Source organism: Malaya genurostris, chromosome 3, assembly GCF_030247185.1.
Source record: "Malaya genurostris strain Urasoe2022 chromosome 3, Malgen_1.1, whole genome shotgun sequence".
Taxonomy (NCBI): domain Eukaryota; kingdom Metazoa; phylum Arthropoda; class Insecta; order Diptera; family Culicidae; genus Malaya; species Malaya genurostris.
In genome coordinates, this window is record NC_080572.1 from 299,111,760 (window position 1) to 299,136,426 (window position 24,667).

General features: G+C 38.7%; 2 protein-coding genes across 3 annotated transcripts in view; one reads left to right on the forward strand and one right to left on the reverse strand.

The window, feature by feature from the left end:
• Window positions 1-346: 346 nt before the first annotated feature.
• LOC131438859 (methylenetetrahydrofolate reductase (NADPH)) lies at window positions 347-16,353 on the forward strand. Of its 2 annotated transcripts, none has more exons than XM_058609197.1 (3): window positions 347-479; window positions 696-1,707; window positions 15,870-16,353. In XM_058609197.1, the coding sequence occupies exons 2-3, from the start codon at window positions 952-954 to the stop codon at window positions 16,248-16,250; spliced, it is 1,137 nt and encodes a 378-aa protein (XP_058465180.1). In that variant the 5' UTR covers window positions 347-479; window positions 696-951; the 3' UTR covers window positions 16,251-16,353. The 2 variants fall into 2 exon arrangements, with proteins under 2 accessions (XP_058465180.1, XP_058465181.1); XM_058609198.1 differs by having other exon boundaries at window positions 366-479; window positions 1,128-1,707.
• A 35-nt stretch (window positions 16,354-16,388) lies between these two features.
• LOC131438858 (double-stranded RNA-binding protein Staufen homolog 2) overlaps window positions 16,389-24,667 on the reverse strand; it is a 45,807-nt gene continuing 37,528 nt past the window's right edge. Inside the window, exon 7 of the mRNA XM_058609196.1 lies at window positions 16,389-24,661. Coding sequence (XP_058465179.1) covers window positions 24,407-24,661 — 255 coding nt within the window. The 3' untranslated portion in view covers window positions 16,389-24,406. The remainder of the gene's footprint in view (window positions 24,662-24,667) is intronic.

Genomic DNA, 24,667 nt, shown 5'->3' on the forward strand with positions numbered 1-24,667 from the left:
TATTTTCCGTTTATTGAGTGAAAAATGAGCTTCGCCACATCGATTTGATTCATGTGCTGTCCGACCTCGCTACCGCTCGTTCGGACCTAACTAAAGCAAAGAAACCTAGCTTTGAGTAGAACGGGCAAACGAGGCGGTTACAAGTTTGTATGCAAGAGGCGGGTCGGCGGCTTTATGCCGCCAAGCCATCTTGGCTCCGGTTATTTGGCTGTGCCACATCAGTTATACAGCAGGCATAATAACACAAAAAAAAATAATATGACGTATTCGAAATTACCCTTTCGGCGAAATTACCTATTCGGCGAAACGACTTTCCCCTAATTAAGAACTGTATGAAAATGTCACAATAGTTTTCGCACGCTTCTCGAAACGATTCGTGGAGAATCGCAGTAAGCTGCGATTTAATACTGTCCAGTAGCGAATACAATCCAACCACAGTAGAAAGGACCGGGCAAATTCTGTGTACTACCTTCGGACAGGTAGGTTTTCATTGCGATAAACGGTAGATGGTATTCTTTTTCAACCGATGGAATAAATAGATCCCGTGGAGAGCTCTACTGCATAACAATATTGATTCTCAAACGGTTTCCAACCAACCAACAGAAACACGCACACTAAATTAAATTTGTATATTTGTGCACTATAATCGCTACCAAGATATCGCATGTGTTGATTTTTTTTTTCGCCCGTTCTAGTATCGTCAAAACAATACTAATCACTGGTTCGATTACCCACAGCAAGAGTCAGGAGTAATGCCAAGGTCAGGTTCATACTCATGCGCTCATGATTTTCTGCATTGGTTTCATTGCGCATACACCCACGAAACCTAGTACTACAGGTTACTAATTGCGCCAAGTGTATTTGTTTGTTTACGCCTAGCGTTAGCAAAAAAAAAAATACTCTCTCGAACAAGTAGTACATCGTTTCATCGTTGATAATCACCACCAGTGAATGTACGAACAAACACGATGCTACACAGACTATCAGTTTTTCTCTCATTCGCTCTTCCTCTCCGTTTCGCTCGAAAGCTGTCAGCTGATGGCAATCGGATGGTTGTTCAGTGCGACATGTGTGACCATACAGAAGCAAACGTTTTCACAGTCTAAAATTATCGTTTACCACGGCAGCAGACAAGCGGCCATGCATCGTCTAACAGTTGAATCCGATCCCAATGGCAAGCAGGACAAAACTGCTAGCTCAGCAGAAGTGATGCACAGCCACGAGAACAGTCGCAATTTGAAGCAAATAGTTAAACGATGGATCAATTCCGACCGATTGTGCTACTCGATCGAGTTGATCGCGAAGGAAGATTTCGTGCTGGACTTGAGTCACCTGCAACCGATGCCGTTGTTCTGTTCGCTACCCTGGATCTCCGATAACAACCTCCAGTATCAGCGCTTCGTCGACACACCGATGATGAAGATGACCGCCAAAATCGTACCGCACTGCACTGTGATGAACCATCTGTCGTGTTACAACATCACCGAGACACAGGTGGACAAGTTTGTCGAAATGGGCAACTGGAACCTGTTCGTTATTCGAGGAGATGCCGTGAGTGAAACCCAGAGATTCCAGCATTCTTCCGATCTGGTGAAATATTTACGGGACAAAAACAATCCTGACTTGACCATAGCCGTCGGGGGATATCCGTACGTGCATCCGGAGTCGCCGTCGATGGATTATGACGTCAAGTATCTGAAGGAAAAGGTAAGCGCAATTTGTGAGATAAGAGATGATAAGATATGCGACATTAACAAACAAACGAAGGTAGTACTAGAATAGAGATCGTAAAGCTATACTGAACAGCTTCGGCTATTTTTAGAGTCATTTTCATTGATGAAAGGCTTGGTTTCACTGTCACGGGAAAACTAAGAGCTAAGCGCGTAGAACGGACATGGCCAAAAACAGTTGACGGTCGAATTTAGCAGCAGTGCCATGCATGTTGAGAAGTAACACAACATGATAATGAAGATGTGCGGTTTCCATTATTGTTCAAACCACTTTTCTTCACTGCTTTCGTAGTTTAAAAATCCAATGTTTGTGTACAAAATTTCCTACACAGAATCACGAGCATTCTTTTCTTTTCAGAGCCTATTGCCCATACTCTCATATCAGTCTCATATGGTTTATCGTTAATTTTGAGTTAGATAAACGAATACATGTTTATGTTTGCAATATTATTAGAAACTATCGTCATAACTGCAGGTTGGTTTTGTAAAAATGTGAAAAATTTCAGCAGTCTCATATGCAATCAATGGTGCGAAGAAAGAATTCGTGATGAACTCTGGTGTGGTTTTAGCTATCCTGTACAAATTTCTGAGTTTCTCGTTAAACTAGATTTATCTGAGTCAATTATTTCATTCTCGATTAATGATTCTATTGACAATAACAACTCCATAAAAACATTAAAAAAACCCGCCATCACCTCATCCAAGAAACATCTTGGTAGTACTTCAAACTGAAATAAACATGATGAAATTTCAATAACTTATTACAAACCATTACGATTGTCAGCATGGATTCAATGAAGTATTACAGATTCCGGCATATCAAATAAAACGATAATTTTGATACTAGAGACGTACCTGAGTATTGATTATAGCGTACTATTCGAACTTCGCTAATTATCGGAAGGACAACGCTGCATGGGAGATGCGCGTTGTTCTGTTTGAGGGGGCTGATTCTGCACGTAACGAAAAAATTACAACCGATGTCAAAGACGCATTAATACTCCAACATCGTGCGTTCCATTCTTTAAATTTGTCTTTGATTCCTAGATTTATCGATGGTCCCAAGTGCAAATGACAGCTTCTCTTAGCTCACACTCTCTTTCCATTAAATTCTACAGTGCACATCAAAAGTTGATAGTTTTTGTCACTGTCCTATGTGAAGTGTTAGATAGAAAGATTGCTGATTGGGTCGTATTAAATGTTCCATATAGAGTGATAAATACTGCAAACATTCGTTTTTTTCTAATGAGAATGTTAGGACGGCAATAAAAAGTCCTCAACGTCAGCTGGGCCAGATGGAATCCCGTCTATAGAATTGAAGAGATGTTCAAGAGCATTGTGTGCGCCTCCCAAATTAATTTTTAACGTTCAACGGAGAAAATAAAGACAAAAAATTTAGTTTTGGGGATAAAGATGCGAATGATTGTGTGTATTTCTTTTGTTAATATTTGGTTCTATGATTGTTAGGAAAACTCGCAAGTCCTCTCACTCAGTTGATAATTGAGATATCTAGATCTGTATTCTGATCCTGAGCACTGAATTTGGGTATCAAACAAGGTTTCTAAATCACAATACGGATTCTGGACTGAGATTCTTTGTCTGAATATGGAAAAACTTAGGGAGTGTTTTGGACTTGACTCGCACTTTGGACTTGGAATTCTTCATTAAATTATGCACAGTTACTTTTGTGGCTTTCCTGGTGGCAGCTGTCCAGTTTTTTTGAACTCCTGCATGTTTTGGGACACTGTATCTTCCTTCCGAAAGTGCCGCTTGACAATTGCCCAATACCTTTCAATTGGCCGAAGATCCGGGCAGTTCGATGGGTTGATGTCGTTTTCCACGAATTGTACGATATTTTTGACAACCACTGTAGAACGGAGTTGGCGTAGTGGGCTGAAGCCAAATCCGGCCAGAAGAGAGGAGAAGCCTTATGCTTTCTGTACAGTGGCAGCATTCTCTTCTTCAAACATTCTTCCTTGTACACCTTGGCGTTAATTGCGCCCTTCGTGAAGAAAATCGACGACCGCAAACCACAGGTACAAATTGCTTGCCAGACCAACACCTTCTGCCCAAAGCGTCGTCCAGGTCCTGGTACACCGATTTCGTATAATATTGCGGTCCGGGCAGCGCTCGAGAGTCTTCCTTGGCGTAGGTTTCGTCGTCGATCAGGATGCATCCGTCTTTATTCTGTAGAATCCGGTTATACAGTTTTCGCGCTCTTGTTTTGGCCTGAACTTGCTGTACCAGGGACTTTTCCGGCACCTTCTGTTTCTTGTACGTTTTCAGGGAGTTCCGAACTTTGATCCGTTGAATCATCCCGATGCTGGCGTTGAACTGCTTGGCCAAATCCCGCGTCGACGCCGATGGGTTTTTCCTGATGTACTCAACCACTTTTAAGTCCTTTTTCCAACCGGATCGGGGCACACTGGTGTGGTGCACTTCCACCCGTTTTGCAATTTTGTTGTACGTGACACCACTTTCTGAGCACCAAGTGTGCAGAATTTTCTTTCGCGTTTCCGGATCAATTCGAGTCATCATTGAAACGATAAACCGTACCGAAACCAATCGATTGCGCAACTGTTATTGGCATGCAAACAAACATGTCACCGCAAATGTTGCTAACTACTTATCGATGAATGTTGCTAACTACTTATCGATACACTTCTTAAAGCAGAAATCAGTACTTGGAAAAGGAACCTGGACCGAGATTGTGAACCTGAACTCCTGAGAGAGACCTTAACCTAGATTCTGAACCTGAATCTGAATACGAAACATGGGCTTGGACTTGAATGTTGGAACTTTTGACAGAGTTTCTGAAACTTAACTTTGAACCTAGACTAACGCCCACTCGTTGGACTGTAAATTTGGACTGGATTCTGGACCTGATCTAGGATTCCTCAATTCTAAACTTAAACCTGACATATTGACAGAGATTCTAAACCTAGAACAGGATTCTGAACCCCAGGACCCGAAGAGTTTTCTAGATCTTGATACTGAATCTGGACATGGATTTTAAACCAGAATATTTACAGAATAGTTCTACAGAACCTGAAGCAAAAAAATTGCACTTGGATTCTGAGCATGGATTCGAACTCTAGACCTGAAACTAGTTTCTTGACTTGAACTACTAACGTAGATTTTGAGCATAAACAAGATTTTTTATTCTGATAATTTGACATGCACCAGAACCGTAAGCCTAGAACTTGATCCTGATTTTGGATTCTGAATCTGAAACTGGATTCAGGAGCAGAACTTTGGGCTTGGATTCTAGGTTCAAATTTTGTAGCCTAATTAAGAACTTTAATTTTGATCTGAGTTCTGTACCTGCATTCTGGATAAAGATTCTTGGATCTGTATTCTGACCCTGAAGCAGTATTCTCTGCTTGGACTCAGAATCTGTACGTGAATATGAATTCGAGATTTGAGTGCAGAATCTGAATGCTGAACCTAAATTCGGGTCTTCGATTCTGGACCAGAATTCTTGATAGAGTTTTTGTCTGAACCTGGATTCTGGACAATAATTCTCAACCTGGACTTGGACTTTGGTTGTGGGCCAAAATCCCAAAAACGGATTCGGAACCGGAACTCCTGACAGAGGTTTGGAACCTGAACCTTGACTCTTCGCCTGAATTCTGGACCTAGTTTCAGAAACATGGACCTGGATTCCTGAGCGGAAATCGGGATCCGAATTCTGGGCCTGTATTTTGTACCTGGATTCTAGACTTGAAATCCTGACAATGATTCATAGATTTCCGTGACATGAAATCTGAATATGGATCTGGACTTCAATTTTGGACATGAATTCTTATCCCAAATCTAGATTCTGGATCTCAATTCCTGAAGATATTTTAGATCTGAACCTAACTTCTGATCCGGGAAGCTGTGTTTTGTATGGATCTGTATTTTGTATGGATTGAATTTAGAAAAAAAAGATATGATTTGAATTTCTAATGAAACGTTTAATCAATTTACACTCATTCTTATTTGACCAATTTTTGACCATAATACCACTTAAGCATTCATCTTCTCACTTTCAATTTTCTTACTCACAAATCTCCCAAGAATTCAATGATTTATCGATCACATCATTCTTACTACTAATAGATTTGCTTGGTTCTGGATTGTATTTTGCAATGATATATTGAAAAGTATTTTTTCCAGGGCCTATCTCAGAGAGATTTTTTCAAGTAGCGAAGGCCACTATTTGCAACTCATTGCCCACCTGTTGTCCCACTAAAATGAGCTAGAGCCCACCAGTGGGCTATAGAGACCACTTTGGGAATCACTGGTGTAGACCTTACTTGCGAATCTTGAGCGTCTAGATGCATCGTCTAGTTTCTTTCAGTAACTTAAATCATATCTCGTAGGTCGAGTTTTATCAGTAAAGCTAGGAAATGTCGAGTCATACAACTTCATTCCCCAAGGAAGCAATCTAGGACCATTGCTGTTTTCATTATTTTTAATGACATTACTTTTGTCATTCCACAAAGATGCGGAAGATTTGAAAATTTTTCTTGTTTTGCGATCGACAGCAGATTGCAAATGGTGCAATCTCAACCTCTTAACAATAAGTGTGTCCAAATGCTCTGTGATTTCTTTCACAAGTAAGAAAAACCCGATAGTCTGGAACTACACTATCTCTGGAGAAACACTTGAAAGAGTTACTATTTTCAAAGATCTTAGCGTGCTTTTTTAATTCTTAGCCCTCCCTCAAACATCATTGCTCGCAGCTCAGTCAAAAGGAAACCTAGGTTTCATTATGAGGATAGCAAAAGAGTTTACTAATCCATATTGCTTGAGAGCGTTATATTACGCGTTAGTACGGTCTATTCTTGAAGGGTTAGAATTAAAACAGTAATCCGTCAGAACTTTCCCCATACATTGAGAGCTTTCGTTTGCTCGACATGGACACACTAGACAAACGACGAAATATACTTAGAGCTGTATTTATAGTGAAATTACTGAATGGACAAACTGATGCTCCAGAAATTCTCTCACAATTACGTATTAATGTCCCACCTAGAAGCTTAGTTGGATTGGGTTCTTTCATTGAAAAGGCGTGACAATTTTAAGCTCTAATATGAATTATAGAGGTTCAAAATCATAATTCTGAATGCCGTATACTGCAGCTCGCTTCTTCTTTGTAACCCTTATGATAATTGAACTGAATCTGACAGCGAACCGAGTTCCTCAAGGAATACTATTCAAATGATACATGAGAAAACGCAGATCACGACTATCTTTAGTAATTTAGTAAGCGATGGGATCAATCCAGAGAAAAATTTCTCTTCAAGCCCATTGACAGTTGTCAAAAGAAAAAATGAATTCGTCTGCACAAAGCATTAAAATACAAAATTAGAACAAGCATGCATATTTTGATTCGTGTCTCCCACAAACTATTCTAAGGGTCGCTACCCCGCTCTGCCCTGGTTTATATGGTTGACAAGTAGACACATTCCGGGCGTCGCTTACTACTATCTCCCGACAGGCTCAAATTAAATATTTTTGTCCATCAATGCATTTAATATTCCCAATGAATAAACAAAAACAGACGAGCATTAAATTGATTAAAGCAAGCTGATATATGTTCTTCGCACAAGTGTTCGGCATGCATTACCGAACGACCAGAAGAATGGCTGGATGAATGAATCACTTCACGTCCAAGTGTGCCGTGGCGTTATCAGTGACGTCTCGGTTGGACGTTTGAATTTCGTGTTTGGTCACCAGACTTCTCAGAATCTGTCTGTCTATTGTCTCGTTTATTGGTAGTTACATTATTAGCTTCAAGATTAGATGAGTGCAATGGAAACTAAACAAGATAATGAAGTAATGCAGGAAATTAGCAAACAATATGTAATGACTATTTACTCTGGAAATGAACTATTCATGCGTTTAATGCTATGCAATGTTCATTTGTTTTTAAAGTATTATTAATTGCAATATGAATTAAATTTAAATTGTTAGGATTTAAGTTCGGTGTTCAGTCAAAAGTGGTGACTTTTCAGCCCTATTTTATCCTAAATTTGATTATTAACATTATCTGTTTCCACAATTCTATGATTGTTTGTAGGGCAAATTATAAACCTACTTGTAATGTGTAATGGGGGAAAACGATCTTATATAGTACCTTACTAACTAATACTAAGAACGACTCGATTAAATTGGATTTTGGATCGATTTCTTTTGGAATATGCCTTTAATATTGTATTTCCCCGGACATCGGATGATGAGGCACATTTTTTTTCGACGGGGCGACATATCAAGTTTTACTCCAGATGTAAATTTTCCCAGGTACGCCACTGGCACCAGCCATGCTATGGATCTGTACGCTATGAATCGGCTGCGAAGTTTGTTGAAACAGAAGGTCTAATTTCAAAAAATCAATCTAATACCACGGCTTTGCTTTGGGTGAAGCACATTGCCTGTCCAAGGATCAAATTCTCTGGTGAACTTGGAATAGAAGAATAAAGGAAATAAGCATATAAATGTCCCACTCAACTGTTTCAAAATCACGAGTTTGGAACTCGTATATTTTTATAGCAATTTATGATAGAATTTCCAGTAGCAGTTGATTACCACAAATAGTTCAAAATTAAAGTTTTCTAAAATGTTTGGTATGAACGAACATCAAAGTGAAATTCAGTGCCAAAATAAGACGCGCAAAATTTCAAACGGAATGAACTGAACGAATCATCGCACAAAGCATATCGTGCGAAACCGACACATAGAAATATGGAATATTTTCAATGACACGTTTTGTTCGCTAATAAAACATGCACTGTGGCTATAAACCATGAGTAGTTTCTTTTGATATGAAGGAAACACATTTGTGCATGTTGTTTAAGGCGGTCAATTTAGTAATTCATTTTGTAGCCAAAATGCTCTTATAAAGCTTGCTTAATTTAGAATTGGAACAAACTTTTGCTCATATTGTGGCGCTCCTGGTGGACGGATTTGGAAGTTCTTGGCGCCCACGTGTCGGGAATTTTGTCAGCTTTACGTATGATTTTTGACATTCCGCAACATGGAAACCGAAAGAAGGGAAAAAATTCTGCACAGTTATTTGGAAAATCCATTGTGGTCTGCATCTAGGCTAGCTAAACAGCTGAAATTGCCCAGAAATACCGTATGGCGCGTTATCAAACGGTATAAGGACACATTGATGACGATTCGTAAGCCTCAAGCCAATCGTCGGAGTGAAATTGCCTGGTAAGATTTTGAAGACGATTAAGAGGAATCCTAATCTGTCGGACCGTGATTTGGTCAGAAAATTCGGTGCTGCCCATAGTACCGTGAGGAGAACTCGACTCCGGGAAGGAATCAAGTCGTATCGAGCTAGCAAACAGCCAAATCGGGCCATAAAACAGAATAGTGTGTTCAAAATTCGTGTTCGGAAACTATATGACCAGGTGCTGACCAAGTTCGACGGGTGTCTTCTGTGGACGATGAAACCTATTTCAAGGCTAACTTCGGGCAAATCCCAGGTCAAAAATTTTACTTGGCAACGGCTCGGGGGTATGTTCCAGCCAAATTTAAATTTGTTTTTGCCGACAAATTTGCAAGAAAATTTTTTGATTTGGCAGGGCATTTGCAGCTGTGGCAAAAAAATTTCGTTACAAATAAGACAATGACATTGGAACTATACCAAAAAGAGTGTCTCCAAAATGTTTTGGCCAGATTTGGCATTACATCAAAGTCGTTCAAGAATGGTAGGCAGAGAAAGGGGTCCAGTTTGTTCCGAAATACCTTAACCCACCCAACTGCCCCCAGTTCCGCCCTATTGAGAAATACTGGGCAATCATGAAGAGGAGACTCAAGGCAAAGGGAAAGGTTGTCAAAGACATCAATCAGATGACGACCTGGTGGAATAAGATAGCTAAAACGATGGACGAAGAAGATGTGCGCCGCCTAATGAGCCGTGTTACAGGAAAAATTCGAGAATTCCTTCGAAACCGTGATGAAAAATTTTATCCGTATTTTTTCTTAAAAGTATGAACACGCTACATTTGTATAAAAAACGATCTCGTTTTTTTTTTTCAATTTGAGAAATTGTTTAGCTGAAAAAAAATTGTTTTTTGCCTCCTGTAGAACAAAAACGATTTTTATTACGTATTTTGAAAACATTCATTATTAAATCCAACTATCTGTCAACATCAGGTTTAGAATTTTCGATGAATTTGTGAAAAAATAACTCAAACTGCATACCGTGAAGTAATTACTAGACGAAGATGACTCAGTATTGGGAGTGAGTGCAATAAAGTATGTGTTGAAGAAGAACCAAAAAATGTTTGCCCTTGCTCAATACTATCAATGCCAGAAGATATACGAATTTAATAAGGGTAAACTTTGATGCAGTATGGAATACAGAGGTTCAAGATCACAATTCTGAATGCCTATATTTTAGAAAGTCTTTGAAGATAGACTTGCGGTGTGGTGTGTATGTTTTTCTGTCGGATGGGTTTCCATTCAGATAGGACTATAATTGAATGCTGTGGCGGACGAGTAAAGCGAAGAATGCTCGGTTTTTCTAGTTAACTATGCTGTCTCGTCGTGTGTTTTCTTATGCAGGGTAGTTTAATCGGTAAAACAACCCAGGTAGCAATTAAAACTTGTTAAAATTGGCATGTTTCACAATTGCTACAGAATTGCGAGATGTTATTGACAAATGATTTTACATTTTTTTGTAACAGATGTGGAAATTATTCAACCAAAAAACTTATGAAACCAAATCAAAAACCTAAGAGGGTTAAGTTCCACATAGGTTCATTTAACTGATTTTACAATAAGTTCATTTTCGGTTTCTACCTAACAAATATTACTGCTATGAAACATATCAAACAAGAAACTTGTTGTTACGATTTTTCAAATCTTGCGGAACCAGAGGAATCTGACTCTGACGGAAATAGTGAAGATACCTCGTTTGTCACTCCTCAAGGGTCTGTTAAGAGGAGATTACCAAACCACAAAATACCAAAAAAAGACACCTAAAATTACAAGATCCCCGTGTTAAAGCTAAAAAGCCAAATTTAAAACCAAAAACTGTGCCTCCTGGTTTGTCAAATTCACAAACCAATCCAGGAACTAGCTCAAGAAAAGACAATAGACTGGATTTTCGCAGCATTTAATATTGCTGAACCTCTAAAGACTATCATAACGGCATTTCTTCCAATAACTAGAACTTATTTGAAACAGTTATCAGCTCAATGGCCAGCTCTCTCAGGTTTTGTATCATTTGATGGATAATTTATCATCCGCCGCAAATGATTCAATCACTGTCCTGCAGTGGAATTGTCGAAGCATCATGCCAAAACTTGATTCATTTAAAGTTTTGTTGCATAGTCAAAAATGTGATGTATTTGCTTTGTGCGAAACATGGCTTACATCAAACATAGCCTTAAATTTTAATGACTTTAACATTATACGTCTCGATAGAGACTCTCCGTATGGTGGAGTGCCTTTGGGAATTAAGAAATGCTATTTATAGATTAAACATTCCTTCGACTTCTAGTATAGAAGTTGTTGCTTGTCAAATAAATATTAAAGGAAAGGACATTTGCATTGCTTCGGTATATATTCCTCCAAGAGTTCAAATTGGACAACGACAGCTTAATGAAATTGTCGAGGCCCTTCCTGCTCTACGTTTGATTTTAGGAGATTTCAATTCGCACGGAATGATGTGGGGTTCCGTTTACAATGATAGCAGATCATCTCTAATATATAATATTTGCGACAATTTTAGCATGACGGTACTAAATATGGGTAGCATGACACGGATCCCAAGACCTCCTGCACGTCCAAGTGCATTAGATTTATCTCTTTGTTCGACTTCAATTCGACTAGATTGCACCTGGAAAGTATTTCCTGATTTACATGGTAGCGATCATTTACCAATCATCATCTCAATTAGCAGTAACAAAGGCATTGCTAATTCAGTTAATATTCCATATGATTTGACAAAAAATATTGACTGGATTAAATACCAAAGCAATATTTCAAAACTACAATGGAAGAGCTCCTCCCACTTGAAGAATATGACTTCCTCGTTTGTTCGATTCTGGAGGCCGCAGAACAAACCCAAACCAAACGATTTCTTGGTCCTTCGTCTAACAGAAGGTCTGCTTTCAAGACGTTTTTAAAACGAGGAGGAGGAACTCCTCAGAATTTAAAAAATTCTTGACTTTTGAAACCAAGTACAAAAGTATACTTAGGGCCAAGAAATGTAGCTATTGGAGACATTTTGTCGAAGGTTTGTCAAGAGAAACCTCAATGAGCACTCTTTGGAATACGGCCAGACGAATGAGGAATCGTAACGTAGGAAATGAGAGTGAGGAATACTCGAACCGATGGATATTTGATTTTGCGAGGAAAGTTTGTCCAGATTCTGTTCCTACGCATAGCATTATTAGGGAATCTTTTCCAAATAATGGTTCCATTGATAGCCCCTTTTCAATGATGGAATTTTCCATAGCACTCATGTCTTGTAACAATAACGCTCCTGGGTTGGACAGAATTAAATTCCACTTGGTGCAGAATCTGCCCGACCTCGCAAAAAGACGTTTGTTGGAATTGTTCAACAAGTTTTTTGAGCAAAATATTGTTCCACCTGACTGGAGGCAAGTGAAAGTTGTCGCCATTCAGAAGCCGGGGAAACCAGCTTCCAATCACAACTCATATAGACCCATTGCGATGTTGTCCTGCATCAGAAAATTGTTCGAAAAAAATATTCCACGACGTCTCGATACTTGTTGTCAGATACTCAGTTTGGTTTCCGTAGAAATAAAGGGACGAATGATTGCCTTGCATTGCTTTCGTCTGACATCCAAATTGCCTTCGCTCAAAATCAACAAATGGCCTCTGTATTTTTAGACATTAAAGGAGCATTTGATTCAGTTTCCATTGATGTTCTTTCAGACAAGCTCCACCAACATGGACTTCCAACGGTTATAAATAATTATTTGCACAACCTTTTGTCAGAGAAGTACATGTACTTTTCACATAGCGATTTGGCAACAATCAGAATTAGCTACATGGGTGTCCCGCAAGGCTCATGCCTCAGTCCGCTCCTGTATAATTTCTATGTAAACGACATTGACAGCTGTCTCGTAACCCCGGCGTGGTTTCAGTTACTGGACCCAAAGCTATTGATCTGAAAAAACCATTGCAAGATACCTTAGATAAATTGTCCGTTTGGGCTGTTCATCTGGGTATCGAATTCTCTGCGGAGAAAACAGAGATGGTTATCTTTTCAAGAAAGCATGATCCCGCGCAGCTTCAGCTTCATATGATGGGAAGAATGATCCAACAGGTGTTGACTTTCAAATACCTCGGAGTGTGGTTTGATTCCAAATGCACGTGGGGAGTACACATTAGGTATCTGATAACGAAATGCCAACAAAGAGTAAATTTTCTTCGAACAATAACAGGATCTTTGTGGGGTGCTCATCCGGAGGATCTAATAAAATTGTATCAGACAACGATACTTTCAGTGATGGAATATGGATGCGTTTGCTTTCGTTCCGCTGCAAACTCTCATATCATCAAATTAGAGCGAATTCAATATCGTTGTTTGCGAATTGCTTTAGGCTGCATGCATTCGACACATACAATGAGTCTTGAAGTTCTGGCGGGAGTTCTTCCATTGAAAGATCGTTGGGAGCTTTCATCACCACTGCTAATAAGATGTGAGATGCTGAAACCCCTGTTGATTAATAATTTCGAACGTCTAGTCGAGCTTCGATCTCAAACAAAATTCATGACAGTATATTTTAACCACATGGCACAGGAAATCAACCCATCAAGATATATTCCTATCCGTGCAGCATCCTGAATGTCCCTGACTCAACTTTATTTTTCGACACATCCATGCAGCGCGAAGTGCGTGGAATCCCGGAGCACCTATGTTTGGTGTGTTCAAAAATAATGTTCCGACCTCATTTAGGCTCTAAGAACCTGCATCTGTTTATATAGCAGAGCCAGCAGCAGTTCATTATAGTTTGAGTGTAATCGTCACATTATCTCCAAACCATTATTTTCTTTTCACAGATAGTCTGAGTGCAATTGAAGTCATTCGCTCAAACGCTGCTGGCAAGAATGAACCGTTTTTATTGGGCGAAATAAAACAGTGCCTGAACGTCATATTGAATAATAATTATCAAATCACAATAGTTTGGGTCCCGGCTCATTGCTCCATTCCATGCAATGAAAGAGCCGATATTTTAGCCAAACGTGGAGCTATTGAGGGTGAAATTTATGAGAGACCGATTGCTTTCAACGAATTCTATAGCGCGTCTCGCCAAAGAACACTTGCCAGCTGGCAAGCTTCTAGGGATAAAGATGATCTGGGTCGGTGGATGCACTCAATTATTCCTAAAATATCGACAAAGGCATGGTTCAGGGGACTGGATGTGAGTAGGGATTTCATTCGTGTGATGTCCAGACTCATGTCCAATCACTACACGTTAGATGCACATCTCCTTCGAATTGGACTTTCCGAAACTAATCATTGTGCTTGTGGCGAAGGTTATCGCGATATTGATCATGTCGTTTGGACATGCGTGGAGTATCGTGATGTCAGATCTCAACTAATAAATTCCTTGCGTACCCAAGGTAGACTATCCAATGTCCCAGTTCGCGACATTCTTGCTTGTCGTGACGTTCCTTACATGAAACTTCTTTATTATTTCATTAAGTATATTGGAGTTCCAATTTAAATTTAATTTTATGTTAGACTGTTTTCTCTTCCATAAGTTCAACCAATAGCCAGTTATATTATATTGAATAAAAGTGATGAACTGATACAAACAAACCTGAAATAGTTATAAGATCATGTACAAAATAAATGTATTTCATTTAATGTAATTTATAATAGCAACTCGCTTGATAAAAACAGTGTTTAGATTAACTAATGAATACCAAATACTAATATGATATTCGAAATGTATAAGGTTTCAAGTACTATGTATTGTGGATGCCACGACGAAGAAAAACTTTTGTATATTGCCTATGAAATAAACGTATTTATGAAAAAAAAGAAACTTGTTGCACATCATACAAGCAAACTGCGCTTTTTCAATCGCACAATCGTTGCACAGTGTCTGATACTTGGGAGCTTCCTCCGATAGGAGCTAGCTACGGGTTCGAGTCCCGTATCTGCGGTAACATTTTCGCGGTTTTCATTACATAGTTGCATTCGCATGTCATTTTTGCGATCTTTTTTTTTTTTCATACTGATCAAATTCAAAGCCTATGAAAAAGTATGATAAGTCGTCGTCCTTCCGTAAAGCATTCCTCCTTATGTCGTATCCTTCGCTGTGAATAATGATGATGGGGCCGGCCGACAATGGTGGCTGACATGGTGGTGAAATGATCAATTTTAGTGGGAATGGTATCAATTCTCCATCTCGTAAGCAACTCTTATCAATCAATCAATCATTCAACAGAAACATCTACTCTGATTTTAGTTATCCTTCGCAATATCCACTTTGATAATCGACGATGAAGGATTTTTTTCAACTAATGCATGTTGCCAAATTTTATACGCAGTATTGATCTCTCCGGGTATCAACGTTTTATACTAGAAGATATTATGATCATAGTTTGTTTTCGTTTCCTTTGCAATTAAGCTTAACGCGCCTGTTATACAATATGAGGTGATGGATCTTGTTGTTGTCTTGAGGAAAAGGCGCTTTCATTTCTATCTAGCGAATGAAGGGAGAGCAGTGGTTCGCTATTCACACTCCCGTCCATTGGTTCGGCATCACTGTTGTTGGCGGAATAATCGTTACTTTTTGCCCAGGCGGTGGGCAAGTTATGATGATTTCGTTAAGGAGGATGTTTCATTGTTGCTGATGACTATCACCAATGTACAGGGGTTATTTGAGGTTGGTATGGAGCGCCGTTGTCATTTGGTGTAGATGTCTTCTTGTCCGGTTTGTCACATGGCTTACCTTTTTTGTAGATAGAATATGTTAGACTACCAGTCAGGTTGAAAGCATATTTTGATAGCTTTGGTCACGTAATAGAATCGAAAATCAATATCAGAGAGATTTTAATAAATTTCCAAGATACTCTGCCGTAGTTATTCCAGTTTGGTCAAGTATTATTCCAGAAAACTAAAATTTTTTCTCCCTTCCGTTTCAGGTCGATCTGGGTGTCGAATTCATCCTCACACAAACGCTCTACGACGCTCCCTCCTTCGTGAACTACGTGGACGAATGCCGTCGAGTTGGTATCACCGTTCCTATAGTGCCGGGTATCTTCTTGCCCAGTTCTTACCAGCAGCTGGAGACGGTCCTCGGTTTAACACGGGTGAACCCCCCGAGCGAGGTGCTGAGTTTGCTGCAGAGCCATGCCCAAGACGAACCGAGCCAGTTCGAAGCCTTCGTTGTGAGCCACTTCAGTGGCTTGGTGAGGACCCTTCGGCAGGAACGGCCGGACGAGGTCAAGTTGGTGCACTTTTTTACCTTCAATCGGTTGGATTTGCTCAAGAAAATATTAAATAATGTAAGTGATTTGCTTTGAACGTGTTTCGAAGAGTACGCCGCCGTAGTGCCTTAGCATAGTATGAAGAACGTCCAATGACAAAACGGATGCAAATGAAATAAAGCGTGATCATACCCAGGAATATTCGGTAGTTTTAGTACTAGTGACAGAGTGTCATCCGGATTTTAATATATTGTTCCATGTTGTTTGCTTTATTCAAAAGACAGTTCAATTGTTATTACATCTGATCACTCTTCTAGTTTCTGGATATTAGGCATATCAAACAAAATAACAGATTTCTATGCTGAATTCAGGTATTGGGTATTGTTTTAGTTGATAATTGATTGACCTTTCGATGTTAGTGTTTTTCATTTTTATTTTGGAACAATAATCTAATGAACATGCAAACAAATTATCTCCTTTTGCCTGAGGGTTCATAAAAATCATTCGATAATTTCCGTTCGCTATTTTTAACGATAAACAAAATATACTAACAATTTTCAATTCAAAACAAGCCAAAAAAAAAATAAATAACTTTTTATCCGAAACAGTCTGGTCACTACCATCATCGAATGTTTCTTATAGTTTCAGGTTTGCGTTCCAACCCTGCTGAGGCATGTATGTGCCTTGGTTTCCGATTTTGAGGAAACCAATACACCAGCAAACTGAAATTCTAGACCAACGAAAGGATAGTGTAGACATTTCTTTTAACTTTTGTTCCATGGGGATGACGGGTTTTTTTTCTATTGACCCAGAAGTTCGTTGAAATTTTCCGATCCCGTACGAACTTCCGGTCGATTACCCAGAAAGCTTATTTTTGCTGCCTCATTGATAAATACTCTTTCTCTCCCTTACCGTTTTTTTTCTTCTTTATTTTTCCTTATCATCAATTACCATGTGCCTAATTTTGTTTTAATGAATAGGTTCTTGAAAAATGAAATGTGTTTCTGCTTGTTTTGCTTTATTTTTTTTTGCTCGTTACGTTTATTGGTATATGCTTTTTCTTCGATGCCGGATATCCCGGAAAAAATGTATTTTTTGTTCTCTTGTGATACGCAACTATTTATGTAACTTGGGAATGAATGGTGCTGGGGACATCCTAATGGGGACCATGGTAATGTTATCTTGTAATTAACTATTGTTGTTATCAGTGTTGGGTTGAGAGAGAATTGAAACTGTCCTGTTTGCGAAAAAAACGTGTTTCATTGTGTGCATGCGTGTTGCGTTTTGGTGCTCGAAAAGTAATAATGCTGCTCTAATGCGATGTGTCGCTGTTATAAATTGTTTGTGTGAATATGTGAAATTGGATAAAAAGGATGGGAATAGCAGTACAGAAAAAAATACATTATTTCTTACAGATATATCCTAGTAGAAACACACTTAAATTTACCGGAGATTAATAACATATAGAAAAGGCATTTGTCCGGCTGATGTACACAGGAATAAGTTATTCAAAGGATTTATCCTGGCATTTTTGTTTGCTGTTAGCATTGAAAGGTTCCAATGCACAACTCCGGACATACACCTGGTACGAATAAAAATACAGTAAAATCTCGACTGCTGTTTGCTCTGATACTGTTCGAAAAATACTCTGATGTATTGTAGTATACTGATTTTTTCAACCTGCCTGCTGAACTCAATGAGGTAGAAACAGGTGACACTTCGGTGTTCGCGAGACGCTTTTGGCTTCAGCAAACCAAGCAACATCAGAAGCACGTGTTTTGTCACCCGACTATACTCGATCTAGTTTTCCTTGAATTCACAGTTGGTTTGAACATGTCGTAATGAATCTGGATGATAGATTAAGGGCCATGTGCTCTGCACTACCTATTTATACCTCATTGTGTTCAACTCGCACGAACAAACCTTCCATTCGAAGTCTGTTTCCTAGGTAATATGATGTTCTTGAATTCGAATTTTTCAATATTTGTGGATTCGTTTGGTATATATAAATCAGAAAACTTTAAGTGAGAGCAGCTATAAGTGACTGGACAGTTATCAACGTCAATCGGTCATGTCGATTAGTGAGGTTTAGGTCATTTTGTTTATAAGTCGTTCTACATAAAATCTTTCCATAAACGACAAACGTTGCCTTCTCGCTGCACAAAGTTGCTTACGTTGTCACACCCTGGTCAAAAGCAAAGCGAACCTATGTCACGATTCTACATTCCGATACGGAATTTGACCTTCTGTTTCAACAGAATTCGCAGCCGACTCGTAAGTGTACAGGACTATTGCATGGTTAGTAGCAATAATTCTAAGGAAACTAGGAATCTTTCAAAATCAGTACTCCAATATACGACTTCTGGCTTGTTAGGTCAGCGTCTTAAACTCTGAACCTAGCACCCGGGGTAAACCATGCTCAATTTTAATGGCATATAAAATTTTGTCGAAACAACCCAATTTTTCTGAAGTGCATTTATCTGAATGCTACATATGAATTCCTGAAAGCGTATGATTTTTTTATGAATGAATAATTATTCTAATAACTCGTCTTTCCAAAGGACGAAATTATTTTTTGTATTGTTTCTTATTTTCTAACATTCGATCGCACCTAATGCCCCGTTTACACTTCTGCTGGCTGCCAGCATGCTGGTGTCAGTGTACTGCCCTCTTAGGAAAAAACGTTCAACTGTGGTCCAATGATCCAAAGTATTAGACCAACGAAGGACCACCGTTGAACGTTTTTTTCCTAAGAGGGCAGTACACTGACACCAGCATGCTGGCAGCCAGCAGAAGTGTAAACGGGGCATAAACAGAGGGTTACCCCAAATGCTGCCATAATAAACAACCTGATACAATGAGGTAAAAACTGATCGGACAAGGCTTTAACTTTAGCGTTGGTGTAATGAATTCAGCTTCAGCAGTGCAAGTAACACATGAAACGTTTTATTTTTAGAAACGTCCAATATTCGCTTTGAAGAAGAATTCGCATACTCGTTGGCACGGTATTTATCTGTATGGAAATTGAAATATCGGTATTTTTAGAGAGCATATCTGTATTAGGCTCTCTGACAGCTCACTTACAACCACAAATGCAAATGAGATTGGTTTGTTTTCATCAGGAAACGCATGCATTAAACACTATTCAGACGATCAATCAACTTCCGTCGACGTCCAGGTTATTTTTATTAATTTTTTTAGCCGAACATTGCTCACGTATCCGACGTTGAAATTTTCCGTGAACTTGACGTAGTGTCCTTTCATATGAATTGCTTACAATTAATGTTGTTGTTCCGTAATCGTTCCATGCAGGCGATAGTCGCTTGATGCTGCGTGTGAATCGCTTTTACATATTTTTTTGTTTTCATCAGGAAACGTGTAGGCCACCCATTTTTCAGTAGGGCCGCCGTTCATTTTTCACCGGGCATAGAAACCTCAATTCCTGTATCGAGTCCAAATATTTGTATAAATACCGAGAAATCGGTATAGTTGGCAGCGCTGATTCCGAGCGACGTCAGTTTAGTTGTCATTTGATAAAACCATGGTACATGGTACATATTTTGTTGTCTTGTTGCTAACCCACGTGCTTTAACAGAAATATTTTGCTGCTCTCAATGTAGGAGCATATAACAAAGCAATATTTCTTTCTGTACACGTTTTAAGTAGATATTGTATATTCAGGAATTATTGGGTTTGAGACTGAATTTTACAGGATGGTAAAATTTCTTATATTTTTTTTTGCGATTTACATATCGCATTAAACATTGGTGAAATGTGAACTTTGTTGGAAGAATCAGGTGAGATCAGACTTCGGTTCTGATTTTTTTTTTCGAGCACAATATCATTTAAAGCAGTGATTCCTAATTTTTTTTCGATCAATTACCCAGTTTTAATATATCATTTTTTCTACTGTCCATCAAGTGAAAAAGTCTAAAATGCGATACCATTTAGACTTTTGGAAGTGATCCTACACGATTGAAACCAAAATCTAATTGATCAATCTTGAATTTCTGCTACATTGGATTAGAAAATAAGTGACAGTAGTGACACAATAAAATCTTATACATCATTAGCAAAACGATGGATAAATATTTGTGTTCGGAATCAGATTACAAAGGCGAGACTGAAGTGCTTCACACACCAACCGTGCAAAACCATTACATGTATGGAGTAAATGTTAATCGGGTAAATTTTAATTCCATCACTCATTTTTATTGTTTGTTGGGTAAAGAAAAGAAGCAAGGCATGGTAAAGAATACCTATTACCTGCGCAAATGATTCTAGGTTTATTTAATCATCCTTGCGAATGATTGTTTCATTTTCATGCAATGTTTCACAATTGCTTCAGATCGGTTATTATTTTTAGATATGTTAGACAATTCATTCCTATTACTGCTTGTGAAACACACTCAAAAACCTGAATGGATTAAGTTCCACATCCGGTTTTTTCAACTGACTGTACGACAATATCATTTGAGCAGTTTCAATTCCGGTTTCCACTTACTATTACTGTTACATTACAAATATTACTGTTGTGAAACAACTTGTTGCACATCATACAAGAAAAGTGCGCTTTTCCAATCGCATAATCGTTGCGAGAAGAGTTAATAAATTTAGTACTAGAACAAAGTTTGCTACTTGGGTATTTTGTTTGGTAAAAATTTCATTTCCATATTACTCCACAATAGTTATATAATTCAGGGAAACGATCTACGATCAACCTTCATACCAACCGAGAGAAGTCATAACTGTTGCCACAGATTACTCCAATAAAATCATTAACATAGTAACCCTGATCAAGTTTGAAATGCTCATTCGTTTTTTCTTTAAAAAAAACTCACCTTATTTCACAAATATTGCTGCTTTGGAAGTACTATTCACCTTTCCATCATAATATGTACTTTCAAAATATTCGAAGTATCATTTTTCCCACGTGAAGTAAGACTGGCTGAAAGGTTTGACAACTTGAAGAATATATAACTTGTTACACTGGAGATTATTTTTTTGGTTGTCCGAGTCGATGCTAGTGTATACTGTCTTGAAATTAAGCCAGAGCAATCTCATTCACTGGGAGGCTTCTGTGATACACGAATTTATTTCTAATCTGACAGTCACGAAGATTTACAAAGCACTTTTTTTAATCATAACTTGCGATAATAATCACTTGCTGAAGTAAAATCAAAAAAGCTCAGCTTGTCGAACTCGTTATACGTCCTATCGGTACCAGATCATTTTGATATTACTGGGAATCATTGGACTGACGAATTGAGTCAACAGTGACCAGTTTTATTCCTCCCAGAACAGCCTTACCATTGTCTATTAGCTAGATTCATACTGGGGCAGCGTCCAAACATGCCAAATATCAAGTAAACATTGAAAGTGGTGCTCAAATAAAGCCATTTTTATCAAATACGAATCCTAACATATCTAAGAATCTATTACATTTTTCAAACAAAAATTCAAACCAAGACCTTGATACTGACTGACTTTTAAAAGCCTAATTGCCACCTATTCAGCATAATTAATATTATTCGGGTGACATTTTTGAATCCGAATACGGATCTCCAACTGCTCAGCGGTACCGCAAATGCACTCTTATTCGTGACGAAGGGATTCGAGAGTTGTTTGGAAATCTAAGTCTTCCTATATTCCTTTGTCAAATTCGAGAACTAATAAGAAGACGCAGTAAGATGTAAATTTTCGAATAACAGATAAAGTTTTAACAGAATAACCGAAGAGTTCACTTGGTTATAGCAGGACTTAGTTATCAAAAGCACTGCTGTTTAATTCACTTCAACTTCAACAAAACAAAACACAAATCATCCCATACAAAGCAATGGCAAAAGTACTACATTCCGATGGGGAATTTGATCTTCTGTTACAATAGAGTGTGATCCTACAGACACCAAGAATCCTTCGAAGTCAGAACTCGAATATACGACATTTGACTTGTTAAACTAGCGGCTTATACCCTGATCATGTTCATACTAAGTTTGAAATGTTCACTAATATTTAGGTTTTAACTTCAACTGTTCATTATTTTTTTCTTTGAATGTATTATGTTCAACTAAAAGATTTATTGAAAATTTGCCCTCGTTAGCTATAAAGCTTGCTCATATTGCGGCAAAAAAACGAAAGTTTTCGTTACAAATAAGACAATGACATCGGAACTATACCAAAAAGAGTGTCTCCAAAAACGAATTTTGCCGTTCATTCGATCCCACGACCATCCTGTAATGTTTTGGCCAGATTTGGCAAGCTGTCATTACAGCAAAGCCGTTCAAGAATGGTATGCAGAGAAAGTGGTCCAGTTTGTTCCGAAAAACCTTAACCCACTCAACTGCCCCCAGTTCCGCCCTATTGAGAAATACTGGGCAATCATGAAAAGGAGACTCAAGGCAAAGGGAAAGGTTGTCAAAGACATCAATCAGATGACGACCTGGTGGAATAAGATATCTAAAACGATGGACGAAGGTGTGCGCCGCCTACTGAGCCGTGTTACAGGAAAAATTCGAGAATTCCTTCAAAACCGTGACGAATAATTTTATCCGTATTTTTTCTTAAAAGTATGAAGAAAACGCTACATTTGTATAAAAAAAGATCTTGAATACAATAATAAATAACTGAAATACAGGCAATTGTCTTTGTTCCAATTCTATTTGAAGCAAGCTTTATTAGCTTATCGAAGGTTCATTTGTTGTGGTGTGTCCTCAGACAACTTTTGTCGAACGAGTTCAACCTTTACTACCTACTAAATATACTAGCATTCATCAATTTCATGTAACTCAATTTAATAACCCACTAATTTTGATTCGAACCGAAAGCTTCCGTTCTGTCGTCATAAGAATGTCTGATGTTCATTGCGTATTGAGCATCGTACGGATTAATTAATTATGGTCTTCATAAATTCACGCATAAACTAAAATGACAGGTTTAAAAAACAATCGCTATGGCAAACAACTGTCGTGTCAAACGTCTCCTGTACCGATGAAGTCCAATGTTTGTCAACAATAAATCAACGTGTTTATTAGTCTCCAAGCACTCTAAAGCTTCTCCGTTCAGCTGTCCATTCCAGTATAACACTCTGATTTGCAAGCAAACTGTTAAAATACCAAACAAAATCCAGTGGTGCGCCAAGTTGATGCAGTGTACTACCTCTGTGTCTAACCATTCTACATGACCAGCACAGCGTCGAGAGTTTAATGTACGAGCGAATGAACGTCGCTCGGTTTGCTCTATTCTTTACTACGATTGATTATGAAGGTTTTTAAACAATACACAAACTACGATTAAAACAATAGAATTATAAAACGTGTTTAATCGATCGGCTGACTGACGAACGGTCCGCGATTCGGTCCCCCTTATCCGTCGTCCGGTCAGTCAGCAATCAAAAGAGTACCGTCAAGAACTCGCTACCAACCGTGATCTGGCAGTACATCGATTGTACGGATATTATCTTCTCCCACCCCCCTCCCACTCACTTGCTTGCTGCATCTCATGCTATCTGGCTCGCCTAAATCGATTCCATATGATTAAGAACCTTCATTTACTGCATTCTAGTTTGTTTGTTTGTTTGCTTTTTTCATATTTTCTTTGCAGTGATAATACTTTACTGTTTTGACAAATCTTTGCTTAGGTAAATGGTAATCAATTTTTTCGCAAATTCTACTAGTGACGAACACAACGACTTTGCAGGTTCAAGTCATTGTTGCGTCAAAAGCCCAGTGTCCAGTGGGAATCCGGTTTAGCTCCGGTCTGATTCCAGCGCTGGACAATATCAAACGAACCAGTTCAATAAAAATCGCCTATGAGCAGCCCTACTCTAGTCGATTCCTATTGACTGGCGTTGCGTCACTTACTATGTTTATGAGTTTGTAGCACAGATTTCTTCTTCTATGTTTTGCTTTCAATATGTTTAGTTAACGCATTAGCGCTCAGCTGACGGTTTGTGGTGCGATAGATAAACGCCATTAGGTAGCAAACTTTCGTCAGCAAAGCATGAGTTTCTTGAAATAAATGCACTTTTCTACCCCGAATTATTCTCCGTACCCAAAAACCTCATGCTTTACTTCATTTGCAAAAGCTGATTACGCTAAGGGCAATTTCTCTGTTGTTTTGTCAAAGTCTTGTTTTACAAGGAAGCAACGACAGTTGCTTGTGTGATAAATTTTGAACGTAATCGAAACATAAAACAATTACATATCTATGCTTGATTTTGCAAAGCATAATAAATCCATCGACAGTAACTCACTTTACTTCTTAAGCCCGTTGCTCAGAGGAGATTTTGACTTACTTTCGTCGGATGCTGCCGCTGCACTGCTACCCTTCGGCTTCACGTTATCCAGACCAATTTTGCTGAGGATTTCCAGTGCACCGCGAGCGGCTTCATCGTGCGATTCTTCCAAACTGGCTCCACTGCCGTGGCATAGCTGAGGTGGTTCCGTCGAAAGGGTCACCAGTGTAAGGTACTCGCCGTGGTTACCTTTCGGAAAATCGGAAAACATCACCTAAAA

What these genes read in the sequence shown, in the direction of transcription:
- LOC131438859 (XM_058609197.1), top strand. Translation starts at nt 952, where the DNA reads ATGTACGAACAAACACGATGCTACACAGACTATCAGTTTTTCTCTCAT. An exon ending in TCAAGTATCTGAAGGAAAAG is followed by an intron (nt 1,708 to 15,869) that starts GTAAGCGCAATT and finishes CTTCCGTTTCAG; the next exon opens with GTCGATCTGGGTGTCGAATT.